The 20,351-nt window shown below is 47.9% G+C and overlaps 1 protein-coding gene across 7 annotated transcripts in view; it reads left to right on the top strand.

Annotated features, from left to right (window-relative positions):
• Window positions 1–20,351, top strand: part of LOC119178697 (fat-like cadherin-related tumor suppressor homolog) — an 812,220-nt gene that overhangs the window by 268,160 nt on the left and 523,709 nt on the right. For all 7 annotated transcript variants that reach the window (XR_012888480.1, XM_075882464.1, XM_075882456.1 and 4 more), the window contains exon 15: window positions 17,192–17,395. Coding sequence is in view for 6 of the 7 variants with exons in the window: in XM_075882464.1 (XP_075738579.1) it covers window positions 17,192–17,395 (204 nt within the window). In the remaining variant the exon portion in view is untranslated. The remainder of the gene's footprint in view (window positions 1–17,191; window positions 17,396–20,351) is intronic.

Raw genomic sequence — 20,351 nt, 5'->3', positions numbered from 1 at the left:
ATGCACGTCCCCTAAAAAATCTGATGTTTGGCACACTAGCATGCACACAATATCCACCCATTCGCAGAGTTCATGTGGGTCCTTGATATTTTCAAAAACCTTTGAGTTTAAAAAGTACGTTTTTAAGCCATTGAAAGTGCTGGAACTTTCACAAATACTTGAAAAATCCTTCAATTCTCGTTTTTTTAATAACCATTGTCGCACATACCACAGCGCATTACTTGTGATGCTCTAAATCTAGCAGGTGGCTTATGTAATATGCCAATCACAAAAGAATGTAGAACATCAGTATTTTCTGCACGAAACCAATACCGCACATTCCTGGAAACTCAGAAAAGTTTGGAGCAGGCAAATGGAAAACAGAAAAAGAAACGTTGCATCGAGGAGGAGGCTAAAATGCTTTCAAAAAAAGGGAAAGAAACTAGAAGCCGTTGATATGGAATTAACAGCTACAGCATACTCATGTGCATAAAAGGCAGAGACAGTTAGTGACTTGATGTGCATCTTCAAGTCAAACAGCCTTAGGAAGACTGTGTTGAAATTGAGGCTAGCCCGCCGCCATTACACGGGCTTTGTCGCCTATTTCTGTTGTTCTCATGTCCCAACATGACTCTCCCCTCCTCCGCGTCCGTTGGCTCTGGGGGAGCGAAAGTGACGTTGACCCCTTTCGCCCTCATGTCCATTGTGGCACTGCGCTCTATCTCTTTGGACGTTTCGCGCGTGCGGGTTGTGAGCGAGTGAGAACCTCTCTGAGACGACAAAGGGTGAGCACGCATTTCTTTTCCGTTCGTTGACTCTTTTTGTTTGGGGCTCTTTCGGCATTTGCCAACGGCGCCTTGCTCTCGCGATGAACGCTTACTTTTCGTCGCCCCCTTTTGAACGCTAGGCCGAAGAGCAGTGCAGTTTTTGAGCGCGTGGTCGTGCTACGACGACCCGCATCTTTCAAAGCCAACATGTGCGCATTTTGCCCTCGCTTGAGCGATCAGGCCCTGTTGTGCCAGTGCCACCAAGAATCTCTTTTGCCCACAAAGATGTGCTCATGGCACCCTGTGTTGTACTTTTCACCTGTGGCGTGGATAAGCCGCATTTGCTTTCCCACCTCTCCTGTTTTAGCGGTCTCTGTACTGCATTTTGGTGTTGCCGTAAGCAATGAAGTGCTGCGACCTGTTGAGAGCACAGTACTGTGTACTCGCCATGCTGCCTTGGCGCATTGGCTGTCCGACCGCGTGTGTGCAGTGGCGTTAGTGTTGGAGGCGACGGTGAGCGCGTACCCTGCAGCTCACTAAGACTAAACCCACGCCAGTGGCCCTACTCCTTTTGGATACGTGTACACTACAACTGCCAAGACCAAGCAGGAGGAGATAATTTATATTGGTATGAAAGTTCAGAAAAAACGAGGCATTGTGTAATAAATGTTCCTTAGTTTTCCTATCTGTATAAAAGTTTGCAACTTGTGTCATACTGCAAGTGATTACTTATGCAACTTCAAGAAACTATCATTGAAATTTGTCTGGAAAGAAAGTGTCATTGGAGCCATGTTTTTAATGTCTGCTTCAGTGATGTTACCCTTTTTCGATGAATTCTATAGTTAATTCAAGCCTTTATCCTCCCCTGAACTTGTGTTGACTGGCTTTCTAACCGACAGTGTGGTTCTTGAAAAATCACATATATAGCCTTCAAAGTCCTTTAAAACCCTTTAACTTTTGTCATGTACACGTGCATGAACCTTGTACTCAGTGAAATGAAACCGGAACAAACCACAATACAACTAAAGTTCAATTCAAGTCGTAAGCTGATTCTAGCCAAGATGACTTCTCTGTGGCTACTCTCATGCAATCACGCAATAGTCAAACCTCTTATTGTTTTTTATATGCCACCTTACAACTACGACAAAGTGTTTTGTCATCGAAGTCCTTGAAGCTCTAGAAGTGCTCGTCTGGTGGTCGTCCAAATTGATAACATGACTCCAGGCTTTGTAACTTTTTTGAGCGGGTAAAAGCCAACGAGCACTGCAGAAGCTCAGATCAAATTTGTCGGCCCATCTCTATCGCCTGGAATGTGTATAAGATAACATCCCCAGCGCGTTAGAACTGCTGCGGTGTGCTCAAACAGAAAGGGAACCACCCGTCTTGAACGAGCATAAACACGTGCGTAGAGGGTAGGTGGGTCCTTTGGGTGGCAGCAAAAAACATTGATTTTAAGGGCTGTTGCGATCGCTGGCACGCATGCTTTCTCAGCAAGTATTAGCTGTATGGCTTCAACGCGAAGGGACTGTGTGAAAAAAGCACTTCTCCCTGAAGCGGCCGCATTTGCTCACACCAGCATTTTGTAGGAGTTCCACGATATCGAATCCAAAAGAGTTGGCTGCCAGCCTTACTTCTTATCACATTATAATTTTTTGCTATCGAGTTCATTACATGGCATTGAATGCACCTTCCTGTTATTGCCCGAACTAATTGGCTAATTGCCAAAGCCACAGTCTGCGAAATTGCGGCGCAGTGCAAGATGTAAGCGCATAAAGAGTCGACCTCCGAAGATCCATCATCACCGTTGTCTTGGAGAGTTTCCATCAGCGCCTAATCTGACATCTCCTGGGTGGTGACGATACAGTTGTCTCCATAAAAAAAAAAAAAAGCAGAGCTGAGCGTTGTAGGGGGTCACACCATGCACGTACGTATGGCGACGAAAGTGAAGAGCGAATGACACAGATACCGCGGAAGACTATCTGGTAAAGCATCCTTCACATCCAGTGCAGCCCCACATATGTGAAGCTAACTAAAAGTGTGGCACTGTCAACGCAAAAGTAGTTTTTTTGTTTTTGGCTTGGAGTGGAAGGGCGCATCCATGCTGTGGGGTCTTGTTGTGGCGAGAGCGTCAGGCTCTTGGAGAGAACGGACACAGCAGACGCGGTCGGCCCAAACCAAACACACACACATTTATTTCACTGCTTTAAAACGACAATATCGTCAGCTGAATTATTAAAACATCAATCGCGATAACACGCTAGGACATTCTTACACAATATTAAACGATACTCAGCAACATGACAAACAAGGCGATGTCGCCAACGACTGACTCACCACAAGGGCCCCCGGCAGACAGCCCGCGGTGCCGTGCATTGGGGTTGCCCTGCGAGAGACAACCGTTCGCACCAAACCTCACCAGAGAAAGAGACCAGCTTATTTCTTGCACACTGCCACCAAGGCTTGCCTGCTGCCAGGGGTCACTGCTGCCGCTACTGCTCTAATAACCATGATGATGATGATAGCGGTGATTACCGCTCGCGTACACAACGGCATTTATCACTCAATAGCCGTGACCCCAAAATATGGCTTATGCGCGTGACACGTGCGCTACGCGGTGTAAACAACTTTACAGGGGAGTGTCAATACCCTTACAGTTTTTTAACCTTAATTCAAATCATATTCCGAAAAAAAAAGAAATTCACTATACAAGCTTGTGGGCTCTCGGCGAGGCGAACGCGCGCATCGCCACGCCCTTGGAGTGAACGGACACAGTGGACACGGTCGGTACAACGCACACAACATACATACGTTTTTTAACTAATTTAGACGACGATATCGTCCGCCGAATGATACAACAATTTCAATTAACACTAAACCATACAAACAACATAACGCAGTGACACACTAAACACACAATAACATGATAAACACACACTACCCACACAACACACTAACACATACCCAAGGCGGCGTCGCCAACGCCTGGCTTACCACGCGGGACCCCGGCGCGAAGCCCGCGGTGCCGAGCACCCGGGGGCCCACGCGACAGACAACCGTTCGCGGCAGCCGCCACGCGCAGAAGAGGCTCGCTCAACTGTCGCCCACCACCAAGGCCCGCCTTCCGCCAGGGGCCACCACCGGCGCTACCACTCTACCAACAATGGTACTCAAAGCGAACACAACGCCATCTATCGCCCGGCGGTGGTCACCACCGAAATGAAGCCTTGGGGCGAGACACGTGCGCCACGCGGCGCAGACAACTTTACAGGGGGGGGTGTCAGCACCCCCACATTCCCCCAACCTTAAATCAAACCATATCTCGAAATCAAAAATTAGCTACACAAGCTTTAACAAAAAAAATGATATCGCACGACCATAATGTCCTTGCACCACGACACCGCCGCTGGACGACACTGCTGCACTGTCCGGCTAGACTTCACCTGAGTACCGGCCCCGCAACAGCAACGTTGCCGTCGGCGCGACGATCCGTCGCTTGCGCCGACACGTCTTCCAGTTGCGACCAGCACTCGCGAGGGCGCCGGACTGCAGGCAGTTGCGCAGGTCCCAGGCATCTCCATCGCCCGACCTCACGACCGCATTCCTGGCCAACGACGCTGATGATGTGCAGGACAGCTGGCCGTGGATGACATCCCTCCCGCTGAATACATCAACAAAAAACAAAACTCGAAAGAAAACAAAGGAGCGCGGCCTAGAGGAGGGAGCTTCAGGATTTTCGGCCACGTGGTACGGTGGTCAGTACTGCTAGCTAATACATCGGTGGCAGCCGAGACGCCCATCAAAATAAAACAAAAATCACGTTTCCTAACTCGTACTCACAAGAAAAAAAAGGGAGGGAAGCGGAGCGCGACACCTCAATGCCACGATCCACCTAGTTGTGCCACGTGCGACAGGCGGCTGCGTAGAGCCTTAGGCCTAATGAGTCGCTCGACAACAACCGGCATCCACCCAGCACCCAGCCTAGGCGCAGAATAGGCAGCCGCGAGGAGACGTCCACTCTGTGAGGTGGCCCTATCGCTCGCCGCACACAGCAGCTTACCGAGCGATCGGCGTCCACCGCCCCGGGCGGTGTCACGACGCCTCGGCGTCGAGCCGCAATACAAGTCAGCAACGACGCCCGGCTCCCTGAGCCCAAAGAGATAGAAGAAGCTATTTACAGAAAATCGGACCACCCACGAGGCTTCCGTACTCACTCGCTTCGGGCCTGGCCTACAAACCACGTGCTCTAGGCCTTGCTCACCCCAGGATGCGGACCGCATGGCTCTCGTCCTAATTCAACAACGTTTTTGAAAACTAACAACAACAAAAAATAACAACACTTGCGAGCAAAAAAAAAAATAAATAGAAAGTCAACCTGCCGACCAATTGAAACACGTTACAAAACCAATCTCCTCGCTTCTCAACAAAGCACACCACCGACGCTAGCAAAGAAGTCACCCCTAGGCCTACTCTACTCCGGCTCTAACAAAATCCCTGTACCGAACAGCAAAAACTGTCGTCCGATACTCCAAGAGTCCCACGTTGGGCGCCAGTGTGGGGTCTCGGCGAGGCGAACGCGCGCATCGCCACGCCCTTGGAGTGAACGGACACAGTGGACACGGTCGGTACAACGCACACAACATACATACGTTTTTTAACTAATTTAGACGACGATATCGTCCGCCGAATGATACAACAATTTCAATTAACACTAAACCATACAAACAACATAACGCAGTGACACAATAAACACACAATAACATGATAAACACACACTAACCACACAACACACTAACACATACCCAAGGCGGCGTCGCCAACGCCTGGCTTACCACGCGGGACCCCGGCGCGAAGCCCGCGGTGCCGAGCACCGGGGGGCCCACGCGACAGACAACCGTTCGCGGCAGCCGCCACGCGCAGAAGAGGCTCGCTCAACTGTCGCCCACCACCAAGGCCCGCCTTCCGCCAGGGGCCACCACCGGCGCTACCACTCTACCAACAATGGTACTCAAAGCGAACACAACGCCATCTATCGCCCGGCGGTGGTCACCACCGAAATGAAGCCTTGAGGCGAGACACGTGCGCCACGCGGCGCAGACAACTTTACAGGGGGGGGGGGGTGTCAGCATTCCCACAAGCTCTAACAAAACATAACCCATGTCCCTGCATAATGTCCATGCACGACGACACCACCACCGGTCGACACTACTGCACTGTCTGGCTCGACGACTTCCCCTCAGTATTGGTCCCGCAACAGCAACGCTGCCGTCGGCGCGACCAAGGCTGGTCACTGCTACAAAGGCTTGTCGCTGCCGGCGCTATACCATGATAATGATGATAGTGGTGATCAACACGAACACAACGCCACCTATTGCCCGGTAATTGTAGCCCGGAATGTGGCTTTTGGGGAAGACACGTGCGCCACGCATCGCAAACAACTTTACAAAGGGCGTCAGCATCCCCCACATCTCTCTAACCCTAATTCAAACCATATTCCGAAAAACAAAAAAAAAATCAGCTACACAAGCTCTAACAAAAAAATGACAACACATGTTCTTTCGTAATGTCCGTGCAGCACGACGCCTCCGCCGTTCGACACTGCTACACTGTCCCGCTCGACTTCACTCAGTACCGGTCCTGCAACAGCAACGTTGCCGTCAGCGCGACGAACCATCACTAGCGCTGACACGTTTTCCGGTTGTCACCAGCACTCACGAGGGCGCTGGACTGCAGGCAGTTGCGCAAGTCCCTGGCATCTCCACCGCTCAACCTCACAACCGCATTCCTGGCCAGCGGCGGTGACGATGTGCAAAGGACAGCCAGCCGCGGGTTACATCACTCCCGCTGCGTACATTCAGGTTTTTCACCCACGTAGCATTGGGCTTTTCGCCCACATGGTATGATGGTCAGTACTGCTAGCTAAACATCGGCCGCGGCTGAGACGCTCACTAAAATAAAAACAAGTCACTTTTTCTAACTCGTGCATTGCAAGATTTAAAAAAAAAAAAAGTGAGGGAAGCAGAGTGCAACACCCCAACGCCACTATCCACCTAGTTGTGCCACGTGCGACAGGTGACTGTGCAGAGCCTTAGGCCTAATTAGTCACATAACAACAACCGGCATCCACCCAGCACCCAGCCTAGGTGTAGAAAAGGCAGCCGCAAGGAGACATCCACTCTGTTAGGTGGCCCTATCGCTCGCCGCACCATGCAGCTTACATAGCGATCGGCGTCCACCGTTCTGGACGGTGTCACGACGGCCCGGCGTCGAGCCGCAATGCAAGACAGCAACGACGCCCGACTCCCTGAGTCTAAAGAGATAGAAAAGGCTTTTTACAGAAAATCGGACCACCCACAAGACTTCCGTACTCATTCGCTTCGGGCTTGGCCTACAATTCACGTGCTATAAGCCTTGCTCACCCTAGGATGCAGACCACATGCATACCTGCCAAGTCTCCTGGATTGTCCGGAAAAGTCCCGGATTTCGACCGTGTCTTGTGTGTGTACAGTTGTCATGAAAGTCTCCCGGAATATACATGCCAATCCACTCCAGGCTCTATGCGAACCCACCGCATTTTATTGTAAACGAATTTAAGAGGTGTTCAACTAAATGTAAAATAGTATCTCAGTAATGCGAAAGCGCGGCAGATACGAATTCGCTGATTCCCCAGCCAAATTCTGCTGTGTCTATTGGGCGAAAACTCGAATGTTCCAAACACTTGTCCTAATTGTGGCCGGTGAGATGAAATTTTGTATAGAAATTGTCGAAGCAAGGCCGAGAACAGCGTGCTCGAGGCTTCAGAAGTGCGCGTGCGACCAGCACACGCACAGTCTTCTACAAGCGCATGTGGTTGTCGTTGCCACAACCGCTGTGGACGAAACCGGGGTCGTTCTTGATCGTTCTTGATCGTTCTTGACACGATAATGTACGGTGATGACATAACTGACCGAACTCCGAAAGTGAGCGCACATCCAACGCTTGACCAGTCAAAGCGACATTGCTTTCTGCAAACTTTCTGGACAGAACTGCGGCAGATGCGGTCATAGATATCATAAAAGGACTTGGTTTTGAAGGGATGTGCGCAGCCAGCGCGCGTGGATTGAAAACGAAACTACACTGTTTGCCACAACCGCGGCGCACAAAACAGAGGTCGCGGTGATGCGATGGCGATCTACGATCTCCGAGGGCACGCGGCGAAAGGCCTGACCCACGTATTTGTCGCAGTGCATCAGTGTGAGGCTTTTTGACGTGGCGAGTTGGCACGTAACTACGCGAAGGCGCGCTCTCTCTGTCTTTCTCTATATGGGAGAGAGTTCAATGCCGCATCAAAAAGACATGCGTCGATGTGCTGCAATGGGTACGTGTGGTCAGGCCTTAACGCAGAGGTAGATTACAGGCAGTAAAGACATAAAAAAAAGGCTAGACACATTCGGCCGCGGTGACGTGATAGTGATCTAGGAGCTCCGAGGGCACGCTTTAATGCAGCGGTAGATCACAGGCAGTATAGACGTAAAAAGAGGCTCGGCGCGTGTTGGCGTTCCTGTCAAATAAATCGAGTCGTCGAATAAGTCCGTCGACGTACTCTCAGCGTTGGAAAACGACGTCATCTGTGCTTCATAGCAACTCGGTACAGCAAAACAAGGACAACTGCGTTTGCTGCTCGTCTAGTTATAATGGACCGGAAGCATGCACAGCTCACTTAATACTGACTCAAAAGAAGGAACTGCTTTCCAACGACTAGAGGTCTTTCCGCTGCACCACCAAAGGACATCGGGCACAGGACTGCAAAACGAAAATTTCTTGCTCCAGATGCCAAGCTCGGCACGCTATAATATAAGCACGTGCAATCCCGACAGGTGTTCGCAGAAGTCAGACTATGATAACAAGAATGGCGAAAAAGCTATGACAGTCTGCGCATCACTTGCGTTTTTCTTCAGACTTTCAGAGCATGGGCCATGAATGATGACACCTGCCGCTACATACGAGGCGTTTTTGATGGTAACAGTTGGAGGACTTCCATAACTGAAGATCTTTTTAAAGCAACTTCAGCTGAAAAGCGGGGGAACAACTCGAATAGCCTTCAATACTTTCGCAAGTGCACTAGGTTAAGAGGCTAAGAGGCGTCGCATCCTAGAACTACAATTGCGGAGCCAGTTTTCAGGTGCAGAAACATTCCTAGTAGCAATAGAGATCCCAGGCACCTGCCAGGACATCGTAGAGACAGCAATAGATGTAGCCTTCGTCGCGTCTTTCAAGAAGCTGGGAAAGGATGTCGCCGATGAGCTGAAACACCCATCTATCATCACTAAGAGTGGCATCACCGTACTCATCGGATCCGATATGATGTGGAAAGTGTTGACCGGCAAGATTTCACGGCGTGAAGGCAACGAATCATTGATCGCACTTAACTCCAAGCTTGCACTAACTTTCCAGGGAAGCACATCACAGTTGGTGTCTCGGCCAACTACTTCACAAATGATTGTGTGCGTGCTTAAAGTCAGAGCTACGGATTCGGACGAGATTTTGCGCTCCTTTTTGGAACTTGAAAACATAAGAATTACGGACATGATAATTAAGCCACCTTAAATCTGCAACACCATGATGCATTTTGAGAAAACGATGAGCTTTATAAGCGGAAGATATGAAGTGGCCCTCCCTTAGAAGGATGGTTTCGAGCTTCCAAGCAAAAGGCAAGTCGGCGTTACTCGACAGAACAAGCTTGTGAATCGTCTCGACTCCAGGAAATGACTGCTCGACATGTACCACCATACCATAAGAGAGTACTTTCACGCAGGACACGCCGAAGTAGTCAGTGATGTACCTGAAGATGTGATGTAGTTATATTACAAGCCGCACAAGGAAGTCATCCGTGAAAAAGCGCTCGAGAGGAAAATTAAAGTGGTGTTTGACGCTTCGTCACATGCCAAAGGATGCAGTCGCTCAATGACTGACTTGAAAAAGTGACAACTTGTACCAAGACCTCGTGCAAATTCTGATACGCTTCAGAACGCACCCGATGGCAGTGATTGCGGACATAGAAAAGGCATTCCTCCAGATTGTGATTCGGGAAGACGACAGAAATGCTTTCCCCTTTCTCTGGTTTCCAAAAGGAGATTTATCCAAGGGCAAGCTGCAAGAGTGGAGGATGACACGAGTGCCTTTCGGAGCTACATGTAGCCCATTCTTGCTCACTGTTACTATTCTCTACCATGTGAAAAGAACACCGGCTGCCATGGCACGAACAGCACCTCTTGCCCAGTCATTTTACGTGGATGACGCGGATGCTGCCGTCGGCGCGGAAGACTCGGCCAAGTCCTTCCGTTCTGTCTGCTGTGAATGTTTTGAGGGTTGTAATTCGTCATGCTCAAGCGCGTCGTTTGTTTTGGGTTCCGCCGGAGCTCCAGGCAAAAAGGGGCAATCCTGGTTGGTCTGCTGCTGCATATATGTCGAAGTGGGGTCCGGCGGCACCTTTCCTGTTGTGGGTTGTTTTGCGCGCACTTCGAATGGCGGTGGCGTTAGAGCAGGGTCCGCATGTCGAGGGTGCAGATGGTCGGCATGTGTGAAGCGTTGAACATCGCGCACTTTCACCATGTGTGTCACCGTACTGACAACCTAGATCACCACAGCTTCTTCCCAGGAGATGCTCTCACTGCGCACAGTTTTCACCAAAACACTGTCTCCCACAACAAACCTGCGCTCCTACCCCTGACACAAATCGCGTTGTTCTTTTAATTTCTTTTGTTTGCTTTGCATGCTTTTTGTGAAATCCAGTTTGAGCAGTGAGAGTTGCACGCGTGGCTGGCATTTCCAAAAAAGTTCAGCGGGCAATTTGCCTGTCACACTGCTTGGCGTGTTCCGGTAGGCCACGAGAAAGCTATCAATACTTTCATGCAGCGTTGGCTGCTTACCCCAGGCCTTATTCTCAAGCACCTGTTTCAGCAAAGCCTTTTTTACAGTTTGTATCGTTCATTCAGCAGCACCATTGGATGCAGCGTGACGAAGTGGAAGACGAATGTGTTCCACGCCATTTGTACTTAGAAAATCAGCAAACTCAGCTGCAGTGAACTGTGGCCCGTTGTCACTTACGAGGACCTTTGGCAAGCCGTAAGTGGCAAAGGCACCTAAAAGTTTTTCCAGGGTTTTTTGGGCTGATGTTGATAACATGGGCCACACTTGAATCCATTTTGAGAATGAGTCGACCAACATCAGAAACACGTTCGCGTCTTTCTGAGCAAAATTTACATGCACGCGTGACCAACACTGCGGAGGGTATTGCCACGGCTGAAGCAAAACAGGCCGGGCAGCTGGCTGCACATCTTGACAAATCTTGCACCTCTGCACGTACTGTTCAATTGCCAAATTTATTCCTGGCCACCATACGTGACTTCTAGCCAGCATTTTCATGTGGCTTGTGCTAGGTTGTTCCTCATGCAGCATGTTTAGCACACGCTCTGTCAGCGTTTCCGGGATTACAACTCTTGCACCCCTTGTCACACACCCTTGTTTCAGTGATAACTCCTCGCGACAAACATAGTGTGATTTCAACTCATCTGCATGCTGTCTAGGCCACACGTTTAGCGTGAATTGGGCCACACGGCTGAGTGTCAAGCTTCGCCTTGAGAACCTCGCAATCTCGTCCGCGATCAGCGGGAGACACTGAAAGATTGAGAAGCACTCCGATGCCTCATCCTTAGCATGCACTGGTTAGGGTAACCTAGATATGTGTCTGCTACTTCTAGATTTTTACCCTTTCTAAATTTCGGGCGGTACCTGTAAGCAGCAAGTGTTAGGGCCCAGCGTTGCATGTGTGCGGCAGCTATAGTTGGAATATGCTTATCGTGCCCTAGTACACCTAGTAGTGGCTGATGATCTGTGTATATGGTAAATCTCGGCCATACAGATACCGGTTAAATTTTTTTAGGCCATAAATTATGACCAAAGCGTCGCGTTCGCACTGCGCATACTTTTTTTCTGCTTCTGTTAGCGTAGGCGACGCGAAGGCGATTGGCTTTTCATCACCCTCGGCTGTCTCGGGAAAAATCACAGTGCCTAAGCCGTAGGACGACGCATCGCAAAGCATTGTGAGCGGTTTCTTGATGTCACAGAATGTCAGCACCTTACTGCTTGTCAGCAAGTGTTTCGTAGCTTTAAACGCATTGCTACATTTTTTTTCCACGTCCATTTTTTTTCTTTTTTCAGAAGCCGATAGAGCAGTTCCGCAACGGCCGAGGCATTCTTAAGAAACCTTGAATAAAAATTCCACCTGTCTAAATATGCCTTAAGCTCCGTGACAGCAGTAGGCTCAGGTGCTTCTAAGATTGCCCTCTTTTTGGGGTCTGCAGGGTAAATTTTCTGTTCTTTGACTGTGTGACCCGAATATGTAACCGATTTTTGAAAGAACTGACATTTTATCAGTGTTGAGCGTTATGTCATATTCGCTCAATCTCTGCAAGACACGTTCTAGTGTTTGTTGGCAATCGTCAATGTCAGATCCTGTCACGATCACGTCATGGATATAAGATTTAACGTGTGGGATGTCGTGAAGTACCTCATCCATCATAGCCTGAAAGATTGTGGGTGCACTAGCCACCCCGTAAGGAAGGCGCTGAAACTCACAGCCTCAGGCTGGTGTTGACTGTCAACAATGGTCGCGACTCCGCAGTAAGTGGGAGTTGTTGATACGCCGAGGACAGGTCTAGCTCACTAAACACCTTTCCGCCTGCTAATGCCGTGTACAAGTCCTTTGGTCTCAGAAGTGGATAATGATCCATCTTCAGAGAAGCGTTTACTGTTGTTTTGTAGTCTCCACATAACCGGACACTGCCGTCTTCCTTTAGAACAGTGACTAGGGGCGTAGCCCAGTCACTGCGCATCACCGGGTGGAGTATGCCTGTGTCCACATGTTCCCACAGCTGCTGCTCAATTTCTTTCTGCAGTGCAAATGGGACTGGCCTAGCGCTGCAAAACACCGACGTAGTTCCCGGTTTTGAAGCTATCTGTGGTTGAAACTTTTGTATTGTTCCCAATTTGTTGCAAACACGGCAGGGTACTTTTGTTTTAGATGGGCAACTCTGTCTTCGACGCAATCTGGCCAATTTCCAGCCAGTCAAATTTTAGACGTTCTAGCCAATTTCTTCCGATCAGAGCGGGTAACTGCCTGTCGTTGTCCCGCGGCGGTGGTGTAGTGGCTAAGATACTCGGCTGCTAACCCGCAGCTCGCGGGATCAAATTCTGGCTGCGGTGGCTGCATTTCCGATGGCGCCGGAAATGTAGGCCCATGTGCTCAGATTTGGGCGCACGCTAAAGAAGCCCAGGTGGTCGAAATTTCCGGAGTTCTCCACTACGGCGTCTCTCATAATCATATGGTGGTTTTGGGACGTTAAACCCCACATATCTATCAATTTCCTGCCGTTGTCCTTAACAACAATCATGGGTAACATCTTGCTTTGGTCTTTGTACTTCAAAGTCACTTCACATTGCCCTTTCAGCTGTATTTGCTCTCCAGTATACGTTCGAAGTGACACTTTGCACGGTTCGCATTTCACGTGTGAAAACTGAGATTGGTTAACTTGCTCCAGAATAATAGTGACTGCCGCTTCCATGTCAATCTGCATATTCAGTGCACACCCTTCAACCTGTGCGCTGACTTCATAAGAGGATTGGGTTGCCCTAACTAGATGGTACAGTTCATGCTCCGAGTCCTCGTCAGAACATTCGAGCACATGTGTGCACTTAGGTCTCGCTCTAGGAATTGGGCACATGTTTTTCAAATGACCTACTTCTAAACATTTCCGACAGACAGAGTTTTTGGTTCCAACACAGTTCAGACGAGTGTCCCCCGCCACATGGCTTACAATTTTCACTCTTGCAGACTTTGCTTCCCTTGGGCTTAGCTAGTTTCAGGTATTGGCACGGTCGGCCCTTGACAAAGTGAACGATGCTTCTCGTTCTCTGGACCGCATTTGCTCAGTGTTTCGTGCCGCTAGTTCCCTGTCCAGGGAAATTTTACAAGCGCCATCAAATGTCAGCTCTTGTTCAGCAAACAGAGTGCGCTGGGTTTCTTTGTTTCGTATATGAGCAACCAATCTATCTTGGAGGGCGTCTTGCAAGAAGTCACCGTAGTTGCACTTTCTGCCTAAGTATTTGAGTTCCACGATGAACCCTTCGACACCTTCTCATTCCTTGTGTACGTGTCGGTTGAACTTGAACCGTTCCGCTATTACTGAACTTCTGATGCTGTAGTGCTCCTTCAGGACGCGCTTTACTTTTTCATACGACTTTTGCCCCGGGGCCTCTGGCACTACAAGACTTCTTAGCACTTCATAAGCCTCTGGACCTATTACTGTCAAAAAGATGGGAAGGTGCTTGGCCTCGGCTAATCATTAGCCATTAGGAAATGCTCAAAACGCTCTAAGTACGACTCGAAGTTTTGCGTCTTTGGATCGAACTCCGCTATTTTCCCCAGTGGCCGCATTTCGAGAAAGTTGGAGATGCTATACTCATTAGTTCGGCGTTTCCTAGCTTTCACTGGCTTCTCTCGACGTCTCGTAGCCGGTGCTCAGACAAGTACTTCTGCAAGGCGTTGGTTAGGTGATGCCGTATACTCCAGGAGCACGTACTTGGGTGTTCATCGGACGAATGCGTGGCTCGCTTGCTTCCGTTCTGTCCGAATGGCCGCCCGACTGCTGCCTACAGGGGTACGTAGGACCCTCGTCGCCATTTGTAATAACGTTATCAGTCAGCCCGGCAGGAATAGAATGCCTTTAGTCAGCGCCGCTGTGAATATATATATACAGACATGTGACGTCACATCATTTGCATACTGATTGTCATCCAGATATACACGTGGCGCAACATGCTGCGCTATCGCATCGTTGATCGGGCTCATTGCACCGCGCCTGCGAGTGCACCGGTAAGCTCGATGCACGATCTGCAGGTGTATCGCACAGGCCAAGTGCTTTTTAAAAAGACAGATAGCCGACCACACCAAAATGAGAATTCCAAGTGATTCAGCGATCTAGTTGCAATGTTTGAGTTCCCTTCCTTGTCGTGCACAGTGGCATGCGAGCCTGAAAATTATGGCCTTCGAAATGTGCAACCTCGTGACGTTTTTTTAGTGTTCTCAGTTTCGAAATGGATATCGCGGAGGCTACACTTTTTCTATCTTTTCGCTTCAAAGCAGCTGAAAGCGGCGGCTGCCAGCAACAAAGCCACAAGTGACATCGATATCGCCAATATGTCAACCGATGACGACAGTGGGAACTCGGCCTCAACGGCGTTTTTTGTGCCTTGTGGAGTTGTGTAATTCTCGCCTCATTCCAGATAAATTATAATTCTGGAGTTTACCTGAATGTAATGCCCACATAGCGATAAAAATAGTGACTGGTGCTGGAAGCGACATCAAGCAAAGCTCAGTTGTAAATCTTTGCTTGCGGGCCAGGTCACGACTTGGGGTGCGTCATAATCGTTGACAATGGCATATGGTGCCTCAGTGAATCCTGCCACTTATCAGCATTTCTGGGCACCATCTCAGACAGTGAGTGACTTCATCGGAGCTGATGATGACGCAGCTGTTTCTGACTGCATGGGTGCTGAGATCATGGCTGCCGTTACCAGTGCTGCTGCCACCGCTAACCAACATTTTGCTGCGCTACAATGCTTGCATCGACGTTCTGCGTCAATGAATGCTGTTGTGGTCGAAGGTGCTCAATTTTCTTATTTGAAAAGCTTCAGTGGTACTGTGGATGACTTGAACTCGACGGCATGCAAGAAGCAAGACAAGTTTATTGATTATGTTCACGTGAAATAAAGTGTGATACCTTATTTACTCGCGTAATCTTCGCACTCGCACAATTCTTGCACCCCCTACATCGCCCAAGAAAAATACGATTTTTTCCTCGAGTAATTATCGCACCCCCAAAAACTGCCGCAATAAAGTCGTCTGCTCAATCCAGCCACTGATGATGATAGCGCGCGCAATCTGGCACCATCTCTTAAGCATCAAGCGTACTATTGCACGGAGATTCAATCCAATCCAAGCCAAGCCGAAGTGGCCAGTGCGCGTTGCGGCGTGTTTTGTTCGTTGTGTCGGTAATCTTGGCACGTTATGAGGCGATACTAAATCTACACGGCTGCTTCAAGTTGCAAGTGATGGATCATGCACTAAACAACAGCAACGGGGCCGCCGGTAGGCCCTTCGGAGCCTACGAGTTTTGTGTTCGCTGCTGATGACGACAGCTGAAAGCCACCAAGACGCGTTGAGTCTGCCGTGTGCCTAAAACTGAGATAGATGGTAAACTTTATTTCTTCAGAAGGAAACTGCGGACGATTCTGTTAAATAGCTATCAGCCCAATACTGACGTCCTACGCTTACCTTTTGAGGGCTTCTGTTCAGCGACAAACACTACTGCTACGGCCGCAACGCCCACAAGCTTTGCGTGTCGTATTCTAATTCTCGACTATTTCCTTCCACTTTTTGTGTCTCAAATAAATCTTGTCTTGTGTTGAACCTCTGCTTTTATTGTTGAGGTAGGCTCTAACTAGTACTTCTTAAAGCTTGCTGTAAGTTGCTGGTGTGAGAATCCGGATTTGCGGCAACTTCGTTGTCTTTTTCGCTCTCTACGTTTTCGTGGAAAGTTTTCCCCGCGTAATTCTCGCACCCCCCAACTTTGCATCGGTTTTCCGGCAAAAAAAGTGCGAGGATTATGCGAGTAAATACGGTAACTTGCAGTTCACACCTTGTTCTTCATTATACTGTTAGTGAACCGTTATGTTTGTGCTTGTAACCATATTTTGGGCCTGAAATGCCTTAAGCCTTAAATACGCATATTTTGTTTTTAGAATTAATAATATATCAAACTATTTTGCGATCTCCATCAAGTTCGATATATCCGGGATTGACTGTATGTAGTAATCGAATGTCTGTTGTAAGCCGATTCATTTAATGAGGTTATACTGTAGACAAGAAATGTTGAAAGCACTTTCAACAATTCTGATATTTCAAGGAGCCAGAGCTAAGTCTCGCCACTGCATAGAAGCCGGTACTCTAGAAAATGCTGCAGCCAGGTCTCTGCACACTTATATCATGCTCACTTTTGCGTTTAAAGACACTGGAAATCATCAATGGCCACTGCGAGATGACATCATGGGTGAGTAGTTAATTCAGTTATGGACAGGTCAGACTATAGCAGAATTTCAGAAGAAATTTGAAAAGGGGAAAAATGTTTGTTCACGAGGTGCCACTGGAGTTGACGTTTTGACAAGCAGTCTTGTCTTATTCAGGGATGCCACCTTGAAGGCGCAGGCGTGAAGAAGAGAAAACTGCTGGTTAAAATGTTGGTTCTAAAATTTTTTTACGTCGAGCTATAGTTGACGCAAGATTTCACCTAAAGACTCGAAATATAGCCTTTGTTGATAGGTGTAACGATTTGGCTGTTACCCTATTACAGGCAACCCTCCTCTGGAAAGCCATGCTGGTGTGGCAGTCAAGGTGACCGATGAAGCCATGCCCATCTTTGGCCAGCATTTCTACACTGCTTCTGTGGCTGAAAATACGATGCCTGGAACAGCACTGCTGACTGTGGAAGCCAAAGGGGCCCATCCACTTGTATTCACTTTGACGAGTGACCACTTCGCCATTGATCGGGCCACAGGCAAGTCTGAGCGCATGTTTATGAGCTGCAGACCAAGGCTGCCTCAGCTGGACAGCCTTCACAACAGACGGCATAATGTACTTGTATACACTGATGCATCTGTAGCTAGCAGTGTTAATTTTATGGCTGTCGGGTTATTGAAGATATCTTAAGTAGTTTTCACAATTGCTTATAAAACATGTGAGAAGGACAGATACAGTAGAATAGCAAACCCAGATATAAGGACTAGAGCTGTGAGAAAAGCAAAATTTTAGGTGCAAATGGAATTCGAACATTGCAGTGTGAGTGCAAATTCAGTGATTCCACTCCTGTGCCAACTGTGCCAAAGTGTGCCAAATCACATTTACTGCACCATACTGATAGTATCAATGAAAATTGTGCCAAAGGGTGCCCAAGTGTAAAATTCGGAGGCGTCTATCACCAGCGACAGCCATGCTGGTGCATCAAAACATGTGCAGCCTAATTGTTCTCGGGGCCACCAAAGTCACAATCATGTACCTAAAACTATTCTGTTAAATAAAATAAACAGCTGAATAAATAAACACCTGAATAAAAAGCATTAATTAAACCCCCAGTTCTTCAACATTGATAATCTCTATGTTAGAACAAGCATTACGTTCTCAAGTCAGTATGCGCTTGCAACTGTAGCAGAGCTTGAAAGGTAGCTTTGCTATTGGAAGTGTGATGGGGTGAAATATGTTGACAATCTGAAGGGCCCACTGCCAGTTGGACTTTGACTGTGCTATTTATCCTGGGGAAGTTGTAATAGGTAAATTCCAGTACTAATTGAATTGAATGGCAAACACTATTTGAAGATTATTCATACTTCGGATATTTGCGCATACTTCATAAGGACCTATCTATTATAATGACCACATTTTAGGGCACCTACGATCTTTCTGTGCCCCATTGAAACTGCATCCACATGCAGCGAATATTTTTCAAAGCCCCCTACTTTTACAATAACCACTTCAGACATGGTCTTGGTAAAAATATGGTGCATACGAAGCGATAAAGAAAGGTATAAAAGGTATAATAAAGCTTCAGAGAGATGCACATTCGTGTTTGCCTTGCTCCAGTTTTTTGCAACTAAGATATCCGTGATCTGTGAGCACGACACACAGATTTTGAGTGCTGTGAGTGAGGTCACTTACTTTCCAGGTATTTTGTTATTGGCTGAATTGCAACGAAAAAAATAAAAAAGAAATAGAGGCAGCATAAAGCTTTGCAGTCAACTTTGATACAGCCATCTTTCCTGATGCTTTTCTTGTCAGCTACGACCGCCCACAATTAACTGAACTACCGTATTTACTCGCATAATCCTCGCACTTTTTTTTACGGCGAACTGATGCAAAGTTGGGGGGTGTGCGAATCACGAGGGGAAAACTTTCCACGAAAACGTACAGAGCGAAAAAGAAAACGAAGTGGCCGCACGTTGGGATTCTCACGCTTGAACAATAAAACCACAGGTTCAACACAAGGCAAGATTTATTTGAGACACAAAAGGTGCAATGAAATATTTGAGAATTAGAATACCGTACGCAAAGAACGAGCAAACGACATTATTGCGGCAATTTTCGGGGGTGCAATAATTAGTCGAGGAAACCAAGAAATCCTATTTTTGTCTGGCGTCGTTGGGGGTGCGAGAATTATGTGAGTGCGAGGATTAGGTGAGTAAATGAGGAGCCATATAAAAGCAGGAAGCGATGCCCTGACAATTTTTCATTGCCTAATCTCATTGACATCTCATTGTTCCATAAAAGGTGTTTCGTCTTTCCAGTAATGGTTGAGACTGGTCAATTAATCACTATGACTTTCGAACAATTGCACCAATGCCTTCACAGAGAAGCATCAAAAAAGAGCAAAGACGAGGTAGTGGTCAGCAATGAATGTACCATTATAATTCATCACTGACTTTAGCCAGTTACACTCAAATCTCATTATAACGAAGTTGAAGGGGAGCTGCAATTTTTTCATTATATCCATTATAACAGTTTGCGACAATGTTTGCTCAGAAGGGCGCTCACCTATATGCATGAAAAGATAGAAAGTGCCTCACAGCCCAATGTACTGCTACGGCACCATGAACCATGCATGCGATAGAAAATAAATAGTTAACAAATATTTTACTTGTTCAGTGCGCACACTAGCTATTTTATTGCCTGCTAGAGCCATGTTCATGATGCTTTCTTTCTTTGGACATCGCAAGCGGACTTCTTTTTCAGCAGTGGCGATTGCGTTCATGCAATTTGTGCCATCTTTATGGGTGCGGAAGAAACAACCTAGGAGATCGGCCACATTGAATGCTGGTGACGACATTGCTACATCGAACCTATGGGCATGAGCATCCTTGTTGGTACTTGCATCAGTTTTCCCTGCGACATTTGCGACGATATCGTCTTTAGGCTCTTCTGTAGTGGCCGCGTCGACATCAACGTTGACATAACTGCAGAATGAGTCATCTCCTGCAACAATACCGGCGTCATCGAGTGCCTTCCATGACGCTTCCACTTCGTTCACACCAGTCCCATCACATTTGGCACTAGTGAAGTTGCATAAGGCCACTTCGCACATGGCACGTCAAAAACAGTTGCCTATTGTGCTATCTGAAGCACTTGTCCAAGCGGCTTGCAGCATTTCAATAGCCATGTACAAGTTGACTTTAGTTTCTCGCTGGAAACTCATGTTCAGAAGTCCTGCGATCAACCAAATGTTTGCAGTAGCCTGCTTTAAAAGACATAGTTACAGACGACGTTTGATTTCTTGAACACCCGAAATTCCGGACATGCCTGATTTCCCGGACTCATCTGTGGCACCGTCAAGTTCCCCATAAAGTCAATGTATTAAAAAGTCCAAAATACAGACATTTATAGCTTTTGCCATCCGATTTTTCAGACCTTTTAGCGCTAACCACAGACTTGAAGTCACTATTGATGCCGCCATTTTGATTTGTTTT

The sequence above is a fragment of the Rhipicephalus microplus genome, chromosome 2 (genome assembly GCF_043290135.1).
Source record: "Rhipicephalus microplus isolate Deutch F79 chromosome 2, USDA_Rmic, whole genome shotgun sequence".
NCBI lineage: Eukaryota > Metazoa > Arthropoda > Arachnida > Ixodida > Ixodidae > Rhipicephalus > Rhipicephalus microplus.
Note: the sequence above shows the minus strand (reverse complement) of the source record. Positions and strands in the feature narration are given on the sequence as shown.